General features: G+C 38.4%; 2 protein-coding genes across 7 annotated transcripts; one reads left to right on the top strand and one right to left on the bottom strand.

Moving 5' to 3' along the window:
- Positions 1 to 7,120: 7,120 nt before the first annotated feature.
- Positions 7,121 to 7,792, bottom strand: LOC109188592. Its single transcript, XM_019339222.1, has one exon. The coding sequence runs from the start codon at positions 7,790 to 7,792 to the stop codon at positions 7,121 to 7,123; it is 672 nt and encodes a 223-aa protein (XP_019194767.1).
- Positions 7,793 to 9,157: 1,365 nt separating this feature from the next.
- Positions 9,158 to 11,429, top strand: LOC109188595. 6 transcript variants are annotated; one of them, XR_002055455.1, is made up of 5 exons: positions 9,158 to 9,477; positions 10,357 to 10,414; positions 11,001 to 11,065; positions 11,199 to 11,205; positions 11,292 to 11,429. XR_002055455.1 is itself a non-coding variant. In XM_019339225.1 (3 exons), the coding sequence occupies exons 1-3, from the start codon at positions 9,177 to 9,179 to the stop codon at positions 11,302 to 11,304; spliced, it is 372 nt and encodes a 123-aa protein (XP_019194770.1). In that variant the 5' UTR covers positions 9,158 to 9,176; the 3' UTR covers positions 11,305 to 11,429. The 6 variants fall into 6 exon arrangements, 2 of the variants coding, with proteins under 2 accessions (XP_019194770.1, XP_019194771.1); XR_002055453.1 differs by lacking the exon at positions 11,199 to 11,205; XR_002055454.1 differs by lacking the exons at positions 10,357 to 10,414; positions 11,199 to 11,205.
- Positions 11,430 to 16,251: the final 4,822 nt, after the last annotated feature.

Below are 16,251 nucleotides of genomic sequence, written 5' to 3'. Positions count from 1 at the left end.
CCCTAAACTAACCAATTTCAAACAATTCTTTCAATTTATAGGTTTCCAACAGGTTAATAGGTCATCCTCCCAAATTAATTATTTTTTAAAAAATAAAATTTAAAAATTAATTATTTAAATAATTAAAAAAAAAAAAACAAAGAATCCTGCCGGAGACGAAGAAACTATGTGTCTCCATAGCCGGAGACGAAGAGTTTCTTCGTCTCCCGCCGTGGAGACGAAGAAACAGGCCAGAGACTCCGGCAGGAATCTGTTTTTTTTTTTTTTTTTTTTTTAATCATTAATTTTTAAATTTTATTTTTTAAAAAATAATTAATTTGGAGGATGACCTGTTGGAAACCTTCAAATTGGAAAAATTTTTAAGAATTGGTTAGTTTAGGGACTCAATTGTTGGTTTTTTGAGTTTAGTGGCCTAATTGTATTATCATGTGCAGTTCGATGGCCTATTTGAGCCTTATTCCTAAGATAAATATAACTTTCTTTCTTGATTAATATAGTTTTGCAATAGTATCACTAATTCGCCCTAAGGTGGCATCTTTACTCATCTTAATGAATGTCATTATTTTAGACCAAAAAAATCCAAACATGCTAACCGTCCTAATTCTTTCTCCTAATATGACACTATTTTATTAGATACTTTAGTACGGAGTATTTGATAATAACAAGTATTTGGAGGACAGCCCGTTCATGACCAACAAATAAATATAAACCATATTCAAAAGAAAAAATAGGAGGGGAAACTTCATGATGAGGTAAAAAAGTATTCTTGCTTGAGTTATAACTAAAAGTAAATTTGTAACTTTTAAATAAATTAGATATTTTTTTCAACTACCAGGACTATGTGGTCTAATGGTATCTGGGTTGGACTTCCATTTGGAAGGTTGTAAGTTCGAGCCTCAGTGGAGGCGTTATTGGCTCTTTGTGTTTCAGTAGGTTGAGAAAGTATATGAACAGATACTACAATGTAATAGAGCTAGTAGCATTCAAAAAAAAAAGATATTTTTTCAACTATTAACAATTGTAATTCTCACCTTACGAATACTAAAACCCCAATAAAACTTTCTTCTCCATCCAAAATAGACTAAATCATCCACGGAAATATTCTCCAATGTCCAACGTGTAGAAAGAACTTGATAGATGTTGTTTGGGTTTTCATCCAAGAAAATTATATTGAAAATACAATTTTGTCTTTTTATAAGGTTCATCCAAGAAAATTATATTGAAAATATTAGTGTTGTAACTCATTAGCTCAAACGTGATTGATCAAAAGGAATTGCAAAAAAAGAGATAAGGGAGGAAAGGGAGAGTCATTGTTTTTATTCATCATCTCATTATATCCTTATACATCATATATATAATCTATACAAATTGACTGTTACAACAGTTACAAATCAAGTAATCAATCAATGCCATAATAATGTCCATAAATAAGAATTTATAACACTCCCCCTTGGACATTATAACACATTGATCTTGCCTCATTAAAAACTTGCTAGGAAAACCCTGTGGGAAAAACCTAAACAAGAAAAGAGTACAAGGTATATGGATAGCATATTTGAATACATTCATGCCTCATTAAAAATTTCACTAGGAAAACCACGTGGGAAAAAACCTAGTTGAAGAAAAGAGTACATGATATATGTAAAAACATATATAGTATTGGTCGCCTCATTAAAAACCTTAACGTAAGAAAACCTGTGGGGAAAACTTAGTTAAGGGAAAAAGAGTACAACCATAACCCTTCAGGGCGCAAACTGCATAATCTTCAAGATTTTGGGGTTTGTCCATTTAAGCAATTATTTTGTAACATTTCCCCATTTACATCATTATATCATACTTATGTTTCGTTAAATACCACACTAGAAAACTCAATTGGAGAAAACTAGTGAGGAAAAGAGTACATGATGTGTTGCAAATAGTGCGCAGCTGTTAGTCTTTTATGACTTAATCTTCAGGATTATACGTTAAATCTTCTGAATTGATTCGAGTAAATGTACTACTCATCTCCCCCTGAAGGTAACAATCTTCAAGTTCTACATATATTTCAAAATTTGAAGAAATGAATTGGACAAATCTTCTGGACTGTCACTAGAGTAAATATCTAATAATCTTATGGCTCTTCTAGAGCTCATATAGCATTTGTGCAACACAAGTGTTATTGTCCTTATTTTGAACATTTAGAAAAATTCATTGTATAACCAGTTTAATTTGGACTTGGCATTGCGGGGATCAAACAAAATAGCCAGTACCCAAGTAGCCTATTAAAACCGTATCATGGTTTCTTACATAAATGTCATGTCTTTGTATCTCGAAGATACCGGAGGATATGTTAATCATTATTCAAGTACTTCATTTGTAGGGGGAGCACTAGATTTTGCTAGCAATTTCATCGCAAATATCATGCCTGTTGCGATTATAGAACTTCTGGTTCTAAAATGTTGCTCCAACGATAATGAAGTAAGGGACTTCGAGTCCAAAAGGTTCCTTATATGCTTCAAGAGATTATTAGGCAACATGTAGTTTGATAAAAACATGACACTTATGCATATAGACATGTGAAAAAACATTTTTAGATGTAGGGTGACTGGTGTATAAAAAAATCTTCAATGAAAAACTCGATCTTCAAGTCGAGATAATACTTATAGCTTTCACAAGCTTTTTATTTCAAAAGTCTCAGTCTTTAAACATGAACTGACATTATCAAGCTCTTTATATATTTCATTGATGTTTAAACCATCAATCTTGACTGAGATAATAAGTCCATTATCAATTCTTTATTGAGCACATAATGGTACATATTATTCCTTCTATATGAGGATAATAACCCCATTTGCAACTCTTTAAAGAGTAAATAATGGCACATAATAATACTTAAAAAAAATCCTCATTTCGAGAATTATGAATCCATCCAGGATTTCTCAAAATAAATTTAACTGTATATCTAAATTTATTATTCTGCCAATTGTATTATGTAGCAGAACTTAATGTCATTTACCGTGGGAGAGTATAATTGATTAAAATCAATTAAGGGTCTCTGCGTGAACCCATAGGCTACAAACTCACTTCATATCTTATCACCTCGTTGTTCTTACTTCTCTTTCATGCACACACCCATTTGTAACCTTCAGGGTTAACGCACAACGGTGTATTGTTATAAAGAGAATTTATTCATTTTAGCGAGTTGAGCTATGCTTTAATTGCTCCTTTATATGTTAAATACTCATGACACTTCCGGTGCCTAACTCTGGATCCAGATTATCATATAACGGGGAATTTGTAATGGCAATTGTGTTGTCGACAACTATAACATTTTTTATAAATGTCTCCCATATTTGTAAAAGTTAATGGCAATTTTCTAAAATAACCAGATTCTAGACATTTACCAAAGGTATTTTGATCTGGTCGTTCCGCATTCCTAGTATTACGTTTGTTTGGTGCACCCATAACCAGATTCAAGAGTGACAATGTTTCTTTACTAGATCTAGTATTATGATTCATATCTTTTTCATCGATAGATCTGATGAGTGAGAGAATAATCGTAATTGAATTAACTGAACAGAGAGAAACCAATAATACAAGCTAAGGAGATAGAGCTAACATAATCTACTCCTACAGTCTAGGATAGCTAAGTCAAACTAAACACTATCCACATATAATATTATGTACAGAAATATAATATTACTCACACACCCCCTCAAGCACAAGGTTGGAGGGTGACAACATTGAGCTTGTCACGTAACGATCCAAAGCGAGCAGTGGGTAAAGGTTTAGTGAAGATATCGACCAGCTGGTCCTTGGTTGAGACAAAATTGACTTGGAAATCACCAGATGCCACCTTGTCCCGTACGAAGTGGTAGTCAATCTCGACGTGTTTGGTCCTAGCGTGGAACACCGGATTGGCACAGAGATACGTAGCCCCGAGATTGTCACACCATAGAGTAGCCGGCTTGCCGGAGTGAAGACCAAGCTCACGAAGTAGGGAAACTATCCAAGTAACTTTGGCTGAAACGTCCGCCAGACCCTTGTACTCAGCCTCGGTCGAAGATCGGGCCACTGTCCGTTGCTTGCGGGAGACCCAGGACACAAGGTTAGTCCCGATGAATACAGCATAACCACTGGTTGACTTCCTATCGATCGGACAGCCAGCCTAGTCTGAGTCGGAGAAGGCATGTATGTCGGTGGACTCGGAGCACGATAAGCGGAGGCCATGGTCCTGAGATCCCTTGACATACCGAAGGACCCGCTTTAGAAGACCCTAGTGCTCATCAGTTGGTGCATGCATAAACTGACAAAGCCAATTCACAGAGTACGACAAATCCTGGCGTGTGATGGTTAAGTACTGTAAGGCACCAACGAGACGCCGGTACTGTGTAGGGTTCTCAAAGGGTTGAGTCGGTGGAGAGACAGGTTGGGTGACAGCAGCTGGAGTGGCCAGTGGCTTACACTCTGTCATACCTGCACGTTTCAAGAGATCACCCATATACCGCCGCTGAGATAGCACTAGGGAATCGCCCGCCTTGATAGTTTCAATCCCGAGGAAAAAACTAGGTGTACCCAAGTCCCTGATTTTGAAAGTTGTAGACAATCGCTGCAGGATGGTGTCAACTAAAGAAGCATTGTTGCCCATCATAATGATATCGTCGACATAGACGAGTAAAAACACACGTGACTCCCCACTAGTGTAGTGGAATAGAGAGACGTCCGTTTTGGAAGCACAAAACCCTGTTGACAATAAGAAATCATGCAGACGTTTAAACCATGCCCGAGGGGCCTGTTTTAAACCATATAGAGATCTCTGAAGATGACAGACATTATCAGGATTAGTCGTATCCTCATATCCCGGAGGCTGCCGCATGTACACGGTTTCAGCCAGGTGTCCGTTCAGAAAAGCATTGTGAACGTCAAGCTGGCGTAGAGTCCAATTACGGGAAACAGCAAAGGAAAAGAGCATGCGTACTGTAGTCGGTTTGACTATAGGACTAAAGGTGTCAAAGAAGTCTTCTCCAGCTACCTGATTGAACCCTTTGGCCACCAGGCGTGCTTTATAACGCTCAATTGAGCCATCTGCCTTCCGCTTAGTCCGGTAGACCCACTTGCATCCAATGATGTTCATGCCAGGTTTAGCAGGTACAAGCTGCCACGTGTTATTGTGTAATAGGGCGTTGAACTCTTGATCCATAGCGTCACGCCATTGTGGGTGACCTACGGCTTGAGAGTAACACGTTGGATCAGCAACTGCGGTGAGAGCTTGCAACTCTTCTCCGGTGTCACGTGTCATGTGTCGTAGTCTCATGACGTGGTCACGGGACTGGATGGCACGAACACGCGGGGCCCGTGCCCGTGTACCACGACCACGTGGACGTCCTCGAGCCACCGGGGGCGCATCGATCCGAGCCAAAGGAGCCTCATTTAGAGGTGATTCAGACCCGATGAGAGGCACGGGTGCGGCCTGTGACGCGGGTGGCGGTCCACCATACGGTACAACCGGCCCGGAGGCCCATGGTGTGGTCCCCGTGTCACAACGGGGTACTTGTGTAGAAGCACCTGTAGCAAAGGGAAAATAACTCTCGTCAAAGCGCATATGGCGACAGATAAAGGTCTTTCCAGTAGTGAGGTTCATGCACCTATACCCCCTAAAAGAGGCGGGGTAACCTAGGAATACACAAGGCGCTGAGCGGAACTCAATTTTGTGACGGTTGTAGGGACGGAGATAAGGGTAGCAGCGACAGCCAGAAACCCTTAAAAACGTGTATGACGGTGGAGTGTTAAACAGTTTGTAGTGTGGACTCTAAAACTGTAAAACAGAGGAAGGAAGTCGGTTTATAAGATAGGTAGCGGTTTCCAAAGCAAAGTCCCAATATTTCAACGGGACAGAGCTAGCCGCTAGCAGAGTCAGACCAGTTTCAACGATGTGTCGATTCCGGCGCTCCACTTAACCATTTTGTTCGTGCGTGTAGGCACAAGATTGCCTATGCACTATACCGAGTGACTCAAAAACTGTGTGTAGACGGCGGTATTCACCCCCTAGATCAGATTGGATGGATTTTATAGAACGCGAAAACAAGCGTTCAACCATCACCCGAAAAGAATCAAACACTTTATATATATCGGACTTTACACGCAGCGTATAAAACCAAGTGAACCGTGAACAATCGTCCACAAACAAAACAAAGTATCTAAACCCAGAATCAGAAATAACGGGGGAAGGCCCCCAAATGTCCGTATAGACTAGATCTAATACATTATTGCTAGCACGATATAATCTATCAAGCGAAAAACGACACGACTTTCCCATGTGACATGCGGAACAAGTGTTTGACGAACTGAATTTATTTGACTCAACGGGGCAATCCGGAAGCACACGCCGCAACACTTGATCGTGAGGGTGGCCTAGCCGCTTATGCCAAATAGTGGATGACGCCCGAGCACTCAAAAAAGCTAGATGTGACCGGGGAACCGTAAGCTTGTATAGACCACCCGAACTCGGTCCTTTAAGGATTACTGCTTGTGTGATGGAGTCCTTCACAATAAAACAAGTTGGGTGAAATTCAAAATACACATTGTTTTCAGCAGTAAATTGTTGGACTGATAATAATGAAACTAACAAGTCGGGAACGTGTAACACATTTGATAAATTTAATGACTTTGACGGAGTGGGAATAGAGGCATGACCAACACTGGAAATAACCAAACCTGTACCGTTTCCCACTCTGAGCACCTCACCACCCGTATAGTCCTCGGAATGAGTCAACACGGTGGAATCGGGTGTCGCATGTGACGTCGCGCCGGTGTCGGGATACCACGGCTCAGCTTCCGGAGCCGCAACGCCATCTCCGGCCACTGCCACATTCGCGGCCGGTTGACCAGTGTACCGCCGGAAACAGTAGATAGCGGTGTGCCCGTGCGATCTACAGATTTGGCATCGGGGAGAACCGCCTCTGCCTCGGTTATTGCCACCTCTTCCACGGTTGTTGCCGCGCCCGGAACCACCACGGCCACGACCATTGCCGCCGTCTCCTGCATTTCTGCGCCCACGTCCAGCGACCATAGCAGTCGGGGCATCTCCAGGGAAGGCCGTGCCACCTGCCGTGAAATCATCTGCAAAGATAAATTGTTGTGCCTACAGAAAATCAGCTAGCTGCGGAATTGTCACGGGTTCGCCGGAAACTGCAAGCGACGCTGCCATCGCACGGTATTCTGGACGTAACCCCCTAAACACGTAAAGGTTCTGTTCGTCCAGAGAGATTGGCCGGCCGGCCAATGAGAGATCCTCGACAATAAATTGCGCCCTGCCGAGGTACTCCGCCGGCGAGCTATCCCCTTGTCGGAGGGATTGAAACTGGGCTAGGAGGTTGAGGCAACGAGCACGCGTGGAGGACCCCAACGCCGCTGTGATGGACAGCCACACCTCCCGGGATGTCACGCGGCCAACAGCGAGGTACATTACCTCGTCGGACAAGCTGGAAATAAGGAGCGACAAGATCGATTGATCTTGTTCTATCCAGGCACCATGAGCCGGATTCGGCGTGACGGACGGAGTGACGCCGGTGGAGGTCGACGCATCGGACGGAGCTGCGGGGATGACCGCCGGTGGGCACGGGTGTTCGCCATCGACATAGCCCAATAGACCCTGGCCACGGAGGAATGGCACAAGTTGTGTCCGCCAAAAGAGAAAATTTCGTGCCGTCAGCTTGATCGACACGAAATGGTGGGCTGAGGAGAGAGGGTTGGTGGTGATCGGAGATGCAGCGGTGGTGGTGGTCACCGTTCGCTCAGATGAGTTGGTCGACATTTTTGCGATAGGGGGAGAAAAAACAGGAATCCTAACACTACTGATACCAGATGAGTGAGAGAATAATCGTAATTGAATTAACTGAACAGAGAGAAACCAATAATACAAGCTAAGGAGATAGAGCTAACGTAATCTACTCCTACAGTCTAGGATAGCTAAGTCAAACTAAACACTATCCACATATAATATTATGTACAAAAATATAATATTACTCACAGATCTCCTACACTTCATGCGTCAAGGAGTATCGGTAGATATATTTGGTCCATGTTGGGGAAGGTACATGGGACCTAGTCACTCTTTAATGATCGGTATGATCAATAGATGTATTTGGCAAATTATTTGCTAATATCACAAATAGATTATCTTTTGAACTTCTAGTTCAGACTAACTAGTACGTAGATTTAGATAATGAAGATCTTTTCATTTTATGAAATTTCTTGACATTCCATTAAAAGCTAGTATATTATCTCCCCTAATGCCTAGAAACAATCTTCATTAGGAATATAGACAACGTACCCAATTATATGTATTGATCTCCTATCATGGGCTTTCGGTATTTAATCAATAGATGGAGGTTTCTTTGATAGCCCTTTTTTAGAGGTACGTTGTGGTGGTGATATAAGAATAGAATGCGCACTAAAAATAACGCAGATAGGGAAATGTTACTTCTGAAACCACGTACTAGGTGAAAAGGGGGGTATAGCAATCCTTGAGGGATTGATTTGTGATATGCATTGAGTTAGACTTGGGTAAAAAGAACTTGACTCATAGTAACATCATAGCAATCCTTCAGGGATTGATGGGATAGGTGGACCATTTCTGGTCAAGAATTTATCGTCAAGGTTCATCCTAAAGGGTGACTCATAGAATTAAAGTCCTTAATCTACATTCTGGGCAAATAAATATAGAAAAATGAGGGCTATAAAAACACTACAAGAAAAATCGCGAATCGCGACGGAACATTGCGACGGAAACTATTCCGTCGTAATATAGCGACGGAATAGTTTCCGTTGCAAATTAATAACGGAATTCGCGACGGAATTTAATTCCATCGCGATTGTTGGCGCAAGGAAAAAATTAAACCCGCGAAATCTTAGCGGCAAAATTTCTACGACAAAATTTGCGACGGATGTAAATTACGTCGTCTATTTAGCGACGGAAAAACGACGGAATTACGTTCCGTCGCGAAATGACGACGAAAATTACAACCTAATTTTAATCCGTTGCGAAAGAAGATTTTTAAAAAATAATAATAAATATTGCGACGGAATCAACGACGGAATTACTTCCAACGCAATTATTTCTTAAAATTTTATTTAACATCTTAATTCTTAACCTAGTGTACACTGTACAAAATTTTTCCTTAAGCCCTCTCTTCCCTATGCCAGTCCCCACGCCCTCTCTTCCCTGCCTCAAAACCGCACGCCCTCACTCTCTAACTCTCGCAATCCACGCCTCCACCGCCATAGCCGCCAACGAAGCTACCGCCACAGCTCACTCTCCACCGCTAGACCGTCGTTTCCTCCGATTGAGAGAGCCTTGCGACGCTGCCGCTGCCTCCCTTGCACCGACGCCGCCGCTGCCTCCCCTGCGCCGACGCCGCCGCTGCCTCCCCTGCGCCGACGCCGCCGCAGTCGACGCCTCTACCCCAGCCACCGCCGTCCACTGCCGCAAACACGCAGGTTATTATTATTATTATAGATCCAGAGCCGATGGTTAATGATTTTTGTTATTAAATTTCCCAATTTCTTAGGGTTTATAGCACTGATTAATGTTTTTTTTTTTTTTTCGATTTGTTGTTCTTAGGGTACGTTACATTTCCTCTCTGTTTGATAACTAAAATGACTATAAATTTTATGGCCTTGTTTGATATCTGTGCAGTGAGATTTGAGCAAAATCCGTTTCTATTCTTGATTTAATATGCACTGATATTTGAGCAAAGAATGGTTATATTGTGTGTTCTAGAGTTACTAGAATTTGTTTGAATTTGGCATATGGTAAGTCTTGAAAGATTTGAGTTGTCAATCACCTAGGATGCATTAGAATAGTTGAAACCTGAACATCGGTCATCCTCTAATTATTTTTCTTAATATGCAAATTTTTTTTTTTTGTGCCTTGGATGTTGTATATAGTTAATAATTATCTTGTGGGACAATGATATGAGGTGATTATGATGTAGAAGTTAACAGATTGAACACCAAAATGAACTCCAACCTCAAGAAATGCACAGGTCAATGGAATGTTGGGCTTCACTATATCATGGATTTCTTTTTCCTTTCTTTATCACAGTATAGTTACATACAACACTTCTCACTTCTCAGGGTTCATAGAGTAGTATTTTTCGTATGTGATACTATACTCACTGGCAATATTGTGGTATGAACTAAGCAAAAAGACAATAATATGTTCCCTCTTTCATATCCGTTTCTAATTGAAATGTTTTCTTAGTACAATCTTTTTAGTGATTATATTAGGTTTCAATATTAACTTTCTCTATATTTGTATTTAATTTCTACAATATTAGATTTGAATATTAAATTTATGTTATTTTATTATATTAGGTTTCAATATTAAATCTCTCTACCTGATGTTCCTGAAGAAAGAAATATTTCCGTTAAGGTAGATTACTACCACCATTTAACTTTCTGTAACTGGTATTCCATGAAAGCACTTCTGAATAAAAGGGTATTTAGTATTGCCTGAAATTCTATTTTATTGTGCAGCAAATATCTCAACAATGCTTAAATGAATTTAATATTGTGCTTTCTGAATAGTGATTCAATGGTAGGTCTTTATGTATGCTGTTTGGTATTTTTTTATCCATTTTCATCCATGGGATCTCTCTTAGAGTCTACAATTTTCTATAGACAATCTCTCTCCGTTCAATAACCAGTATGATATAGAGGAAACAACATAAACTCTCTAATGCTCCACTAATATCAAGGGTACTTGATATTCTGTACAAGTACCTAAGCACTCTTTAAAGAACTTGTGTGTTTTTATAATACTTCCATAAAACCTTGAATCATCAAAAACTATTAATATGAGGGGGAGATTTTGAGAGGGTAAGGGAATAATTGTGTTAGTGACTGAATTCAAAAGGGTTCTCTGTCTCTCCAATGATCTTACATCCATTTATATGATTGAGTTGCATTATCTATTTTATTTAAATCAAGATAATGAGACAGTAGCTATGTTTGGATAGGATGTAAATGAAGAAATAAGATCTGGAACTTATACAATTGATGATGTTGTCCTTCCATTGCCGGGGTAAGGAATAAAGAATTAAACCTTTACATGGTTGTGTTTTTTTTTCTTTTGTATTTTTGTTTTTTTGTTTTGTTTAAGTTGTAATGTTACATAGCTTGCATTTGATTTTTTTTTAATTCTTTTCTTATTGCAGGTCAAGAGTAATTTATCTTTCTAATGATATTTTTATTGATGTATTCTTCACATTTGTTCAGTTCTTTCTGATTGTGTTCTTGCCTTCTTGCAGAGCATGGAATTGACTAGTGAAGCTGTTGAGTTCTTGAAGGGGATCTTTAGTACATGTTGGATATGGGTCTCTTATTTCTTTTTGTTAAACTAGTTTTTGTCCCGTGCGATGCACGGCATAAAATTTAAGTAACTTTATTGTTGATAAAATTTTAAAAATAATAAAATAAAATATTAATTATGAAATAAAAATTCATTCTGAAATATATTTTTCTTTAACAATACTAAATTAGTTGTTGTATCTAACATCACATACTATTAGCATATATTATAAAGAATTGTGTTATTAGATACCACATGAAATTTTAAAATTTTACATTAAAATAATTATATATATATATATATATATATATAGACACACACACATTTTTATAAAAGAAATTTAAAAAATTCGGAAAACATTTATTAATATGATTTGCAATTCGGAAATTTAAAAACTAATGAAATTAAATTTTCATTAAGGGAAAATGATGCAATTTCATTTATTATTACCTTAAAATAATGCAATTTCATTTAGGCGGGAAACTGATGTGGCAAAAAACATTTTACTATTATATAGAGTAAGATAAGATTGTTCAGTAACTTTGGTTTTGGGTCTCTTATTTCTGTTTGTTAAGTTGTTCAGTAACTTTGGTTTAGTGTTTTTTTTAAGAACCTCATGCCATACATAGTTGTTTCATAGAATGTATTGGAACGACTTGATAATGTGGATTGATGATATATTAGTACTTGTACTTAATGTGGATTGATAATGTTTTAGAATTATGTTATTTTTTAAGAATTAATTGTGTTTTAATATGTCATTGTAGTTTTATATTAATATTTTAAAAGTTTATATTACTATTTAAAAATAATAATTATAAATAATTTTTTTTTAAAACTAATTAAAAAAGATGACGGAATCGCAACAAAATATAAGCTTTGCGATAGAATATAATTGCACTAAATGCGACGGAATAGCGATGGAAAAAATATATGGCAACGGAATATTTGTTTCCAAAATGGCGACACAATTGCGGCGGAAAAAGTTCCGTTGCAAATTTGTGACGCCTTATTCCGTTGCCAATTCTGTCGCGAACAAAAATACGACAAGGCCATAGACGACGGAATGGATTCCGTCGCAAAACCTGATTCGCGACGGAATTTTGCTGTTTCGCGACGGAAAAATTCCGTCGCGATTCGCGATTTTTCTTGTAGTGAAATAATTTACCCAAAATCTCATGTCAAAGATTTTATATAGCAGAAACTAGTACTGTAAAGAAGTCATAGCTTTAATTGTTATCGCATGCAAGCTAAGGTTTAGCAACGATAGGTGCAACCTAACCATATTGAGAATTCATGCTATTGCCTCACTTATAAGTTGTGTGATGAATTTCAATAGCTATGGCCTATAGCAAATTATAAATTGCCAACAAGAGAAATAACAAAATCTCTTATATGAAGATAATCAAGAGATTATATGCTAAATGTTGTCAATTAAAGAGAATCACATGCAATATGTGATATATTTGTCCCTTATGTCTTGGACACCAAAAACTCAATTTAGTCATGCATATCCATTAAATAAAGAGTATCATATTTGGTACACACAAGGCATGACATGACAAGAGATATTCTAATTCATAAATTAGAAAAATGAGGGAAGTACCGTTCACCGAAGAATAAGGAGCACATGTTTGCTACCGGGCCCATTCATTCCTATTCCGGGGAGTCAAAAACAGTACTTTTCCAAGCAAGCTCTCATTTTATCTCATAGTTTTATACAAGCATGAAAACATCACAAAATAGCAAGATATACAAGCTGAAAACGGCAAAAATTTTCATAATTGTGACCTGGATTTCAGAATTTTCTACGGAAAAATGGTAACACATTTTGGCACAAAATTTTGCAGATATGTAGTTCATCAAGTCTAGAACGTAGACAAAAATCTTCATGCCAATCCAAGGTCTAAAATTATTTTTCCCGAAATTTTCCTATTGCTCCAGGAAGAAAAATAATTGGCAGCATACTGCCAAAACTTTACAAATTTTTATGGAATAACCAAAGCATATTTTTAACAAAATCTTTTTATAGACATCAAATACCACGAGTCTAGGTTCTCCAGAAAAAATTCCATGCCAAAAGGAGTTCAAGAAGTATTTTGCACGAATTTAATTTTCAAACTGCGCCGGTCAGAATTTTCAAGCAATGATTACTTTGTAAAAAAAAATATTCACAATTTGTTTGCTTCAGGCAAACCAGCATGATGTGAGTCAATTTTGACTTTTGGAGAGTAGCAGATCATTAGAAATAGAAGTTGCAAACTTCATTAATGAGCCATTAGTCACCCAAAGATTATATAATCCTCTTATGAGGGCTTCTAGACCTTTATTAGAAGAACAATCCAATTACAAGTCACATTGTCAAATAGAGAAGGCTAAGAACTCATAGTATATTCCCACATAAACTAAGTTTTAGATGTATCTTTCAAAATGTAATGACCCTAAAATACTTAGTATAGTTTTGTTATGTACTACTACTGGAGTACAAGATGACTAACCTTGAAGACAATGAGACTCACACTAGTGATATGAATTCACCTTCCGGGCAAAACTATAGTACAGTCAATATTCACGCTAGATATCACAATATTTAGACTCATATAATCCAATTGATATCACAAGATCAAACTAAGGTTCTCCATAGGGTCATAAAATGAAGCTCAAAGCCAATCATATCTCATGGATGACAAAGAATAATACTAGCTTGCCATGCAATTTTCAGCAAGAAAATGATAATAACAATAATCATCATTATTACCACATAAATTTTGAATGAGTAAATTCAATAGGAATTTCAAAATATGATTTTCAATATCATAATCAAGATTATTATGGCAATAAAAAAAATGTGATATCTAGTTGTCGTTGCCACGATGCTGCGTGACCCAAGCCAATCATCGGACAATAACCATATAGGTATTAGTCACCCAAGGTAATCACTATACATTTTTTAATAGTCGATAAAGACATATGTTCAGGAAAATATGATCACATGCACATAGTAATTAACTAATTATAGCACATATCAAAAAATATATCCTGGTAGAAATATTTACTCAGAAAGTAAAAATACTTAGCTCTCCGAGAAGGTTTTTGACAAACTTCTAATATGTAGCCATTGTTTCTTGCCTTTTAGCATGTAGAATAGTTGACGGTAATATCCGTGCTCCAAAAAAGATTTCATAAATTATGGCATAAATCATAGAGGAATGATTCTTTGATATGTCATCATTGTGGCTTTTGATTAGACACCAAGAGAAACAGCTGGCAGACCAAACACCATCGCCATATGTGTCCTCAACTAAGTTTCCAGGCGGAAACAACATATTCGTAGTGGCAGCGGATCAACACGGCTAAAATACTTCTCACCAGAATTTATGATGTCATTTTTATTCTCTCGGACGGACCCAACTCTACTATATATTTATGCCAAACAAGAAACAATATATGTCAATGCTGGACATGTGATACAATGTCCAGAGATTTCAATGAATAAACAACCACACAATTATATATAAAGATGCAGTCTTGCAAAGTTGCAAATAATATAGGGATATATATAATATAACCTGATCCATGTAAAACATAATTATGCTTTTAGGGATCTGTCTCGTGTCAGGTAGGAGAAAATTCAACTTGATTTAGGATTGTCAATTCATTCACTCAAAAAGATTTCTAAGTCATAGATGATATTATTTGATGTAAGACTAAACTCATCCACATCATTATGCAAGAACACTTGTTAGATAATCAATGGTATAAATATACACACATGTATGTGTTGGGAACATTTAAGAAGCATTTAATGCAATGCTTAAGTTTGTCTCTTAGTCCCACATTGCTTGGATACCTCACTATTTCTCACCTTTTAAACTACAACCTTTCTTAGAAAGCTTGAAGTGTTATGAAGAGGAAACAAGGGGAGATCTCGCGCGCGTCGCCGCTCGCCCGGTTCGGTTCGCGTGATGCGGTGTGGTGGGGTCCCCACTCTCATCACAATCTGTGAATGTGTTGTGGTTATCCTTTTTGCTCTCCCTCTTTGTAGCAATTCTTCATGGATGGTAATGAAAGAGCTGTTACTACTTCCAGTATATAACATACTCCTTTCATTTCATCAGATACGTTGAACCTTCGTCACTGCCTGAGTTATACGAACACTATTGTACTTGTTCATCTGTGTTTTCCTGTCGGGCTTCGTCACTGCCTGAGTTATATGAACACTATTGTTCTTGTTCATCTGTGTTTTCCTGTCGGGAGCATGCGATACCCTGGTCGCAAATGCTTTTAAGGGAGTGTTAATATACACACCACAGATGTAGCCTTTTCTACCATATTTTCCAGTTCTCTTCCCGTCCAGGTTTCAACGAAAGTTGCTGCCTTTTTTTGACGTTGCTGATATACGCACACCGGGAACAACAGTATGTATATTTTTATAGGAATTGAAGGAGATCAGAACACTTAGCTTTTGGATTTTGATTATCTAGCCTTGATATTCTCCAATCTTCCATCATCGATCTAGCAATCGACAACAATGGAGGAGAAGAAGTGGTGGACGTGACGGTAGAGGCGGCTAAAAATCGGAATCATCCTTTTTTTTTGTCAGCCGCCCCAGGTCTCCAGAAAATGACCAGCTGCGCACTGCCACTGGAAATTGCGCAGGTAGCCAATCAATGATCTGATAAGTGGCGGACCTTCGCAACTCATCCACAACCCCATCCATGCCAGATGATCCTTGATCAGACGTCCGGTTCGTCGTCAAATCCGCCATGGATGAAGCTTCAACCGAATCACGAGAACTCGCGGATGGCCTCTGATCGTCACCCTGATCATTGGCGGTCGATCATCGATCAGAGCAGTGGCGATTGATCGCGATGAAGAGGTGATTCTAAGTCCACCATCAACACCATGATCCGATGGTT

This window comes from Ipomoea nil, unplaced genomic scaffold (assembly GCF_001879475.1).
Source record: "Ipomoea nil cultivar Tokyo-kokei standard unplaced genomic scaffold, Asagao_1.1 scaffold1438, whole genome shotgun sequence".
NCBI classification, from domain to species: Eukaryota; Viridiplantae; Streptophyta; class Magnoliopsida; order Solanales; family Convolvulaceae; genus Ipomoea; species Ipomoea nil.
The sequence above is the reverse complement of the archived record's forward strand: the minus strand, read 5'-3'. Positions and strand labels throughout refer to the sequence as shown.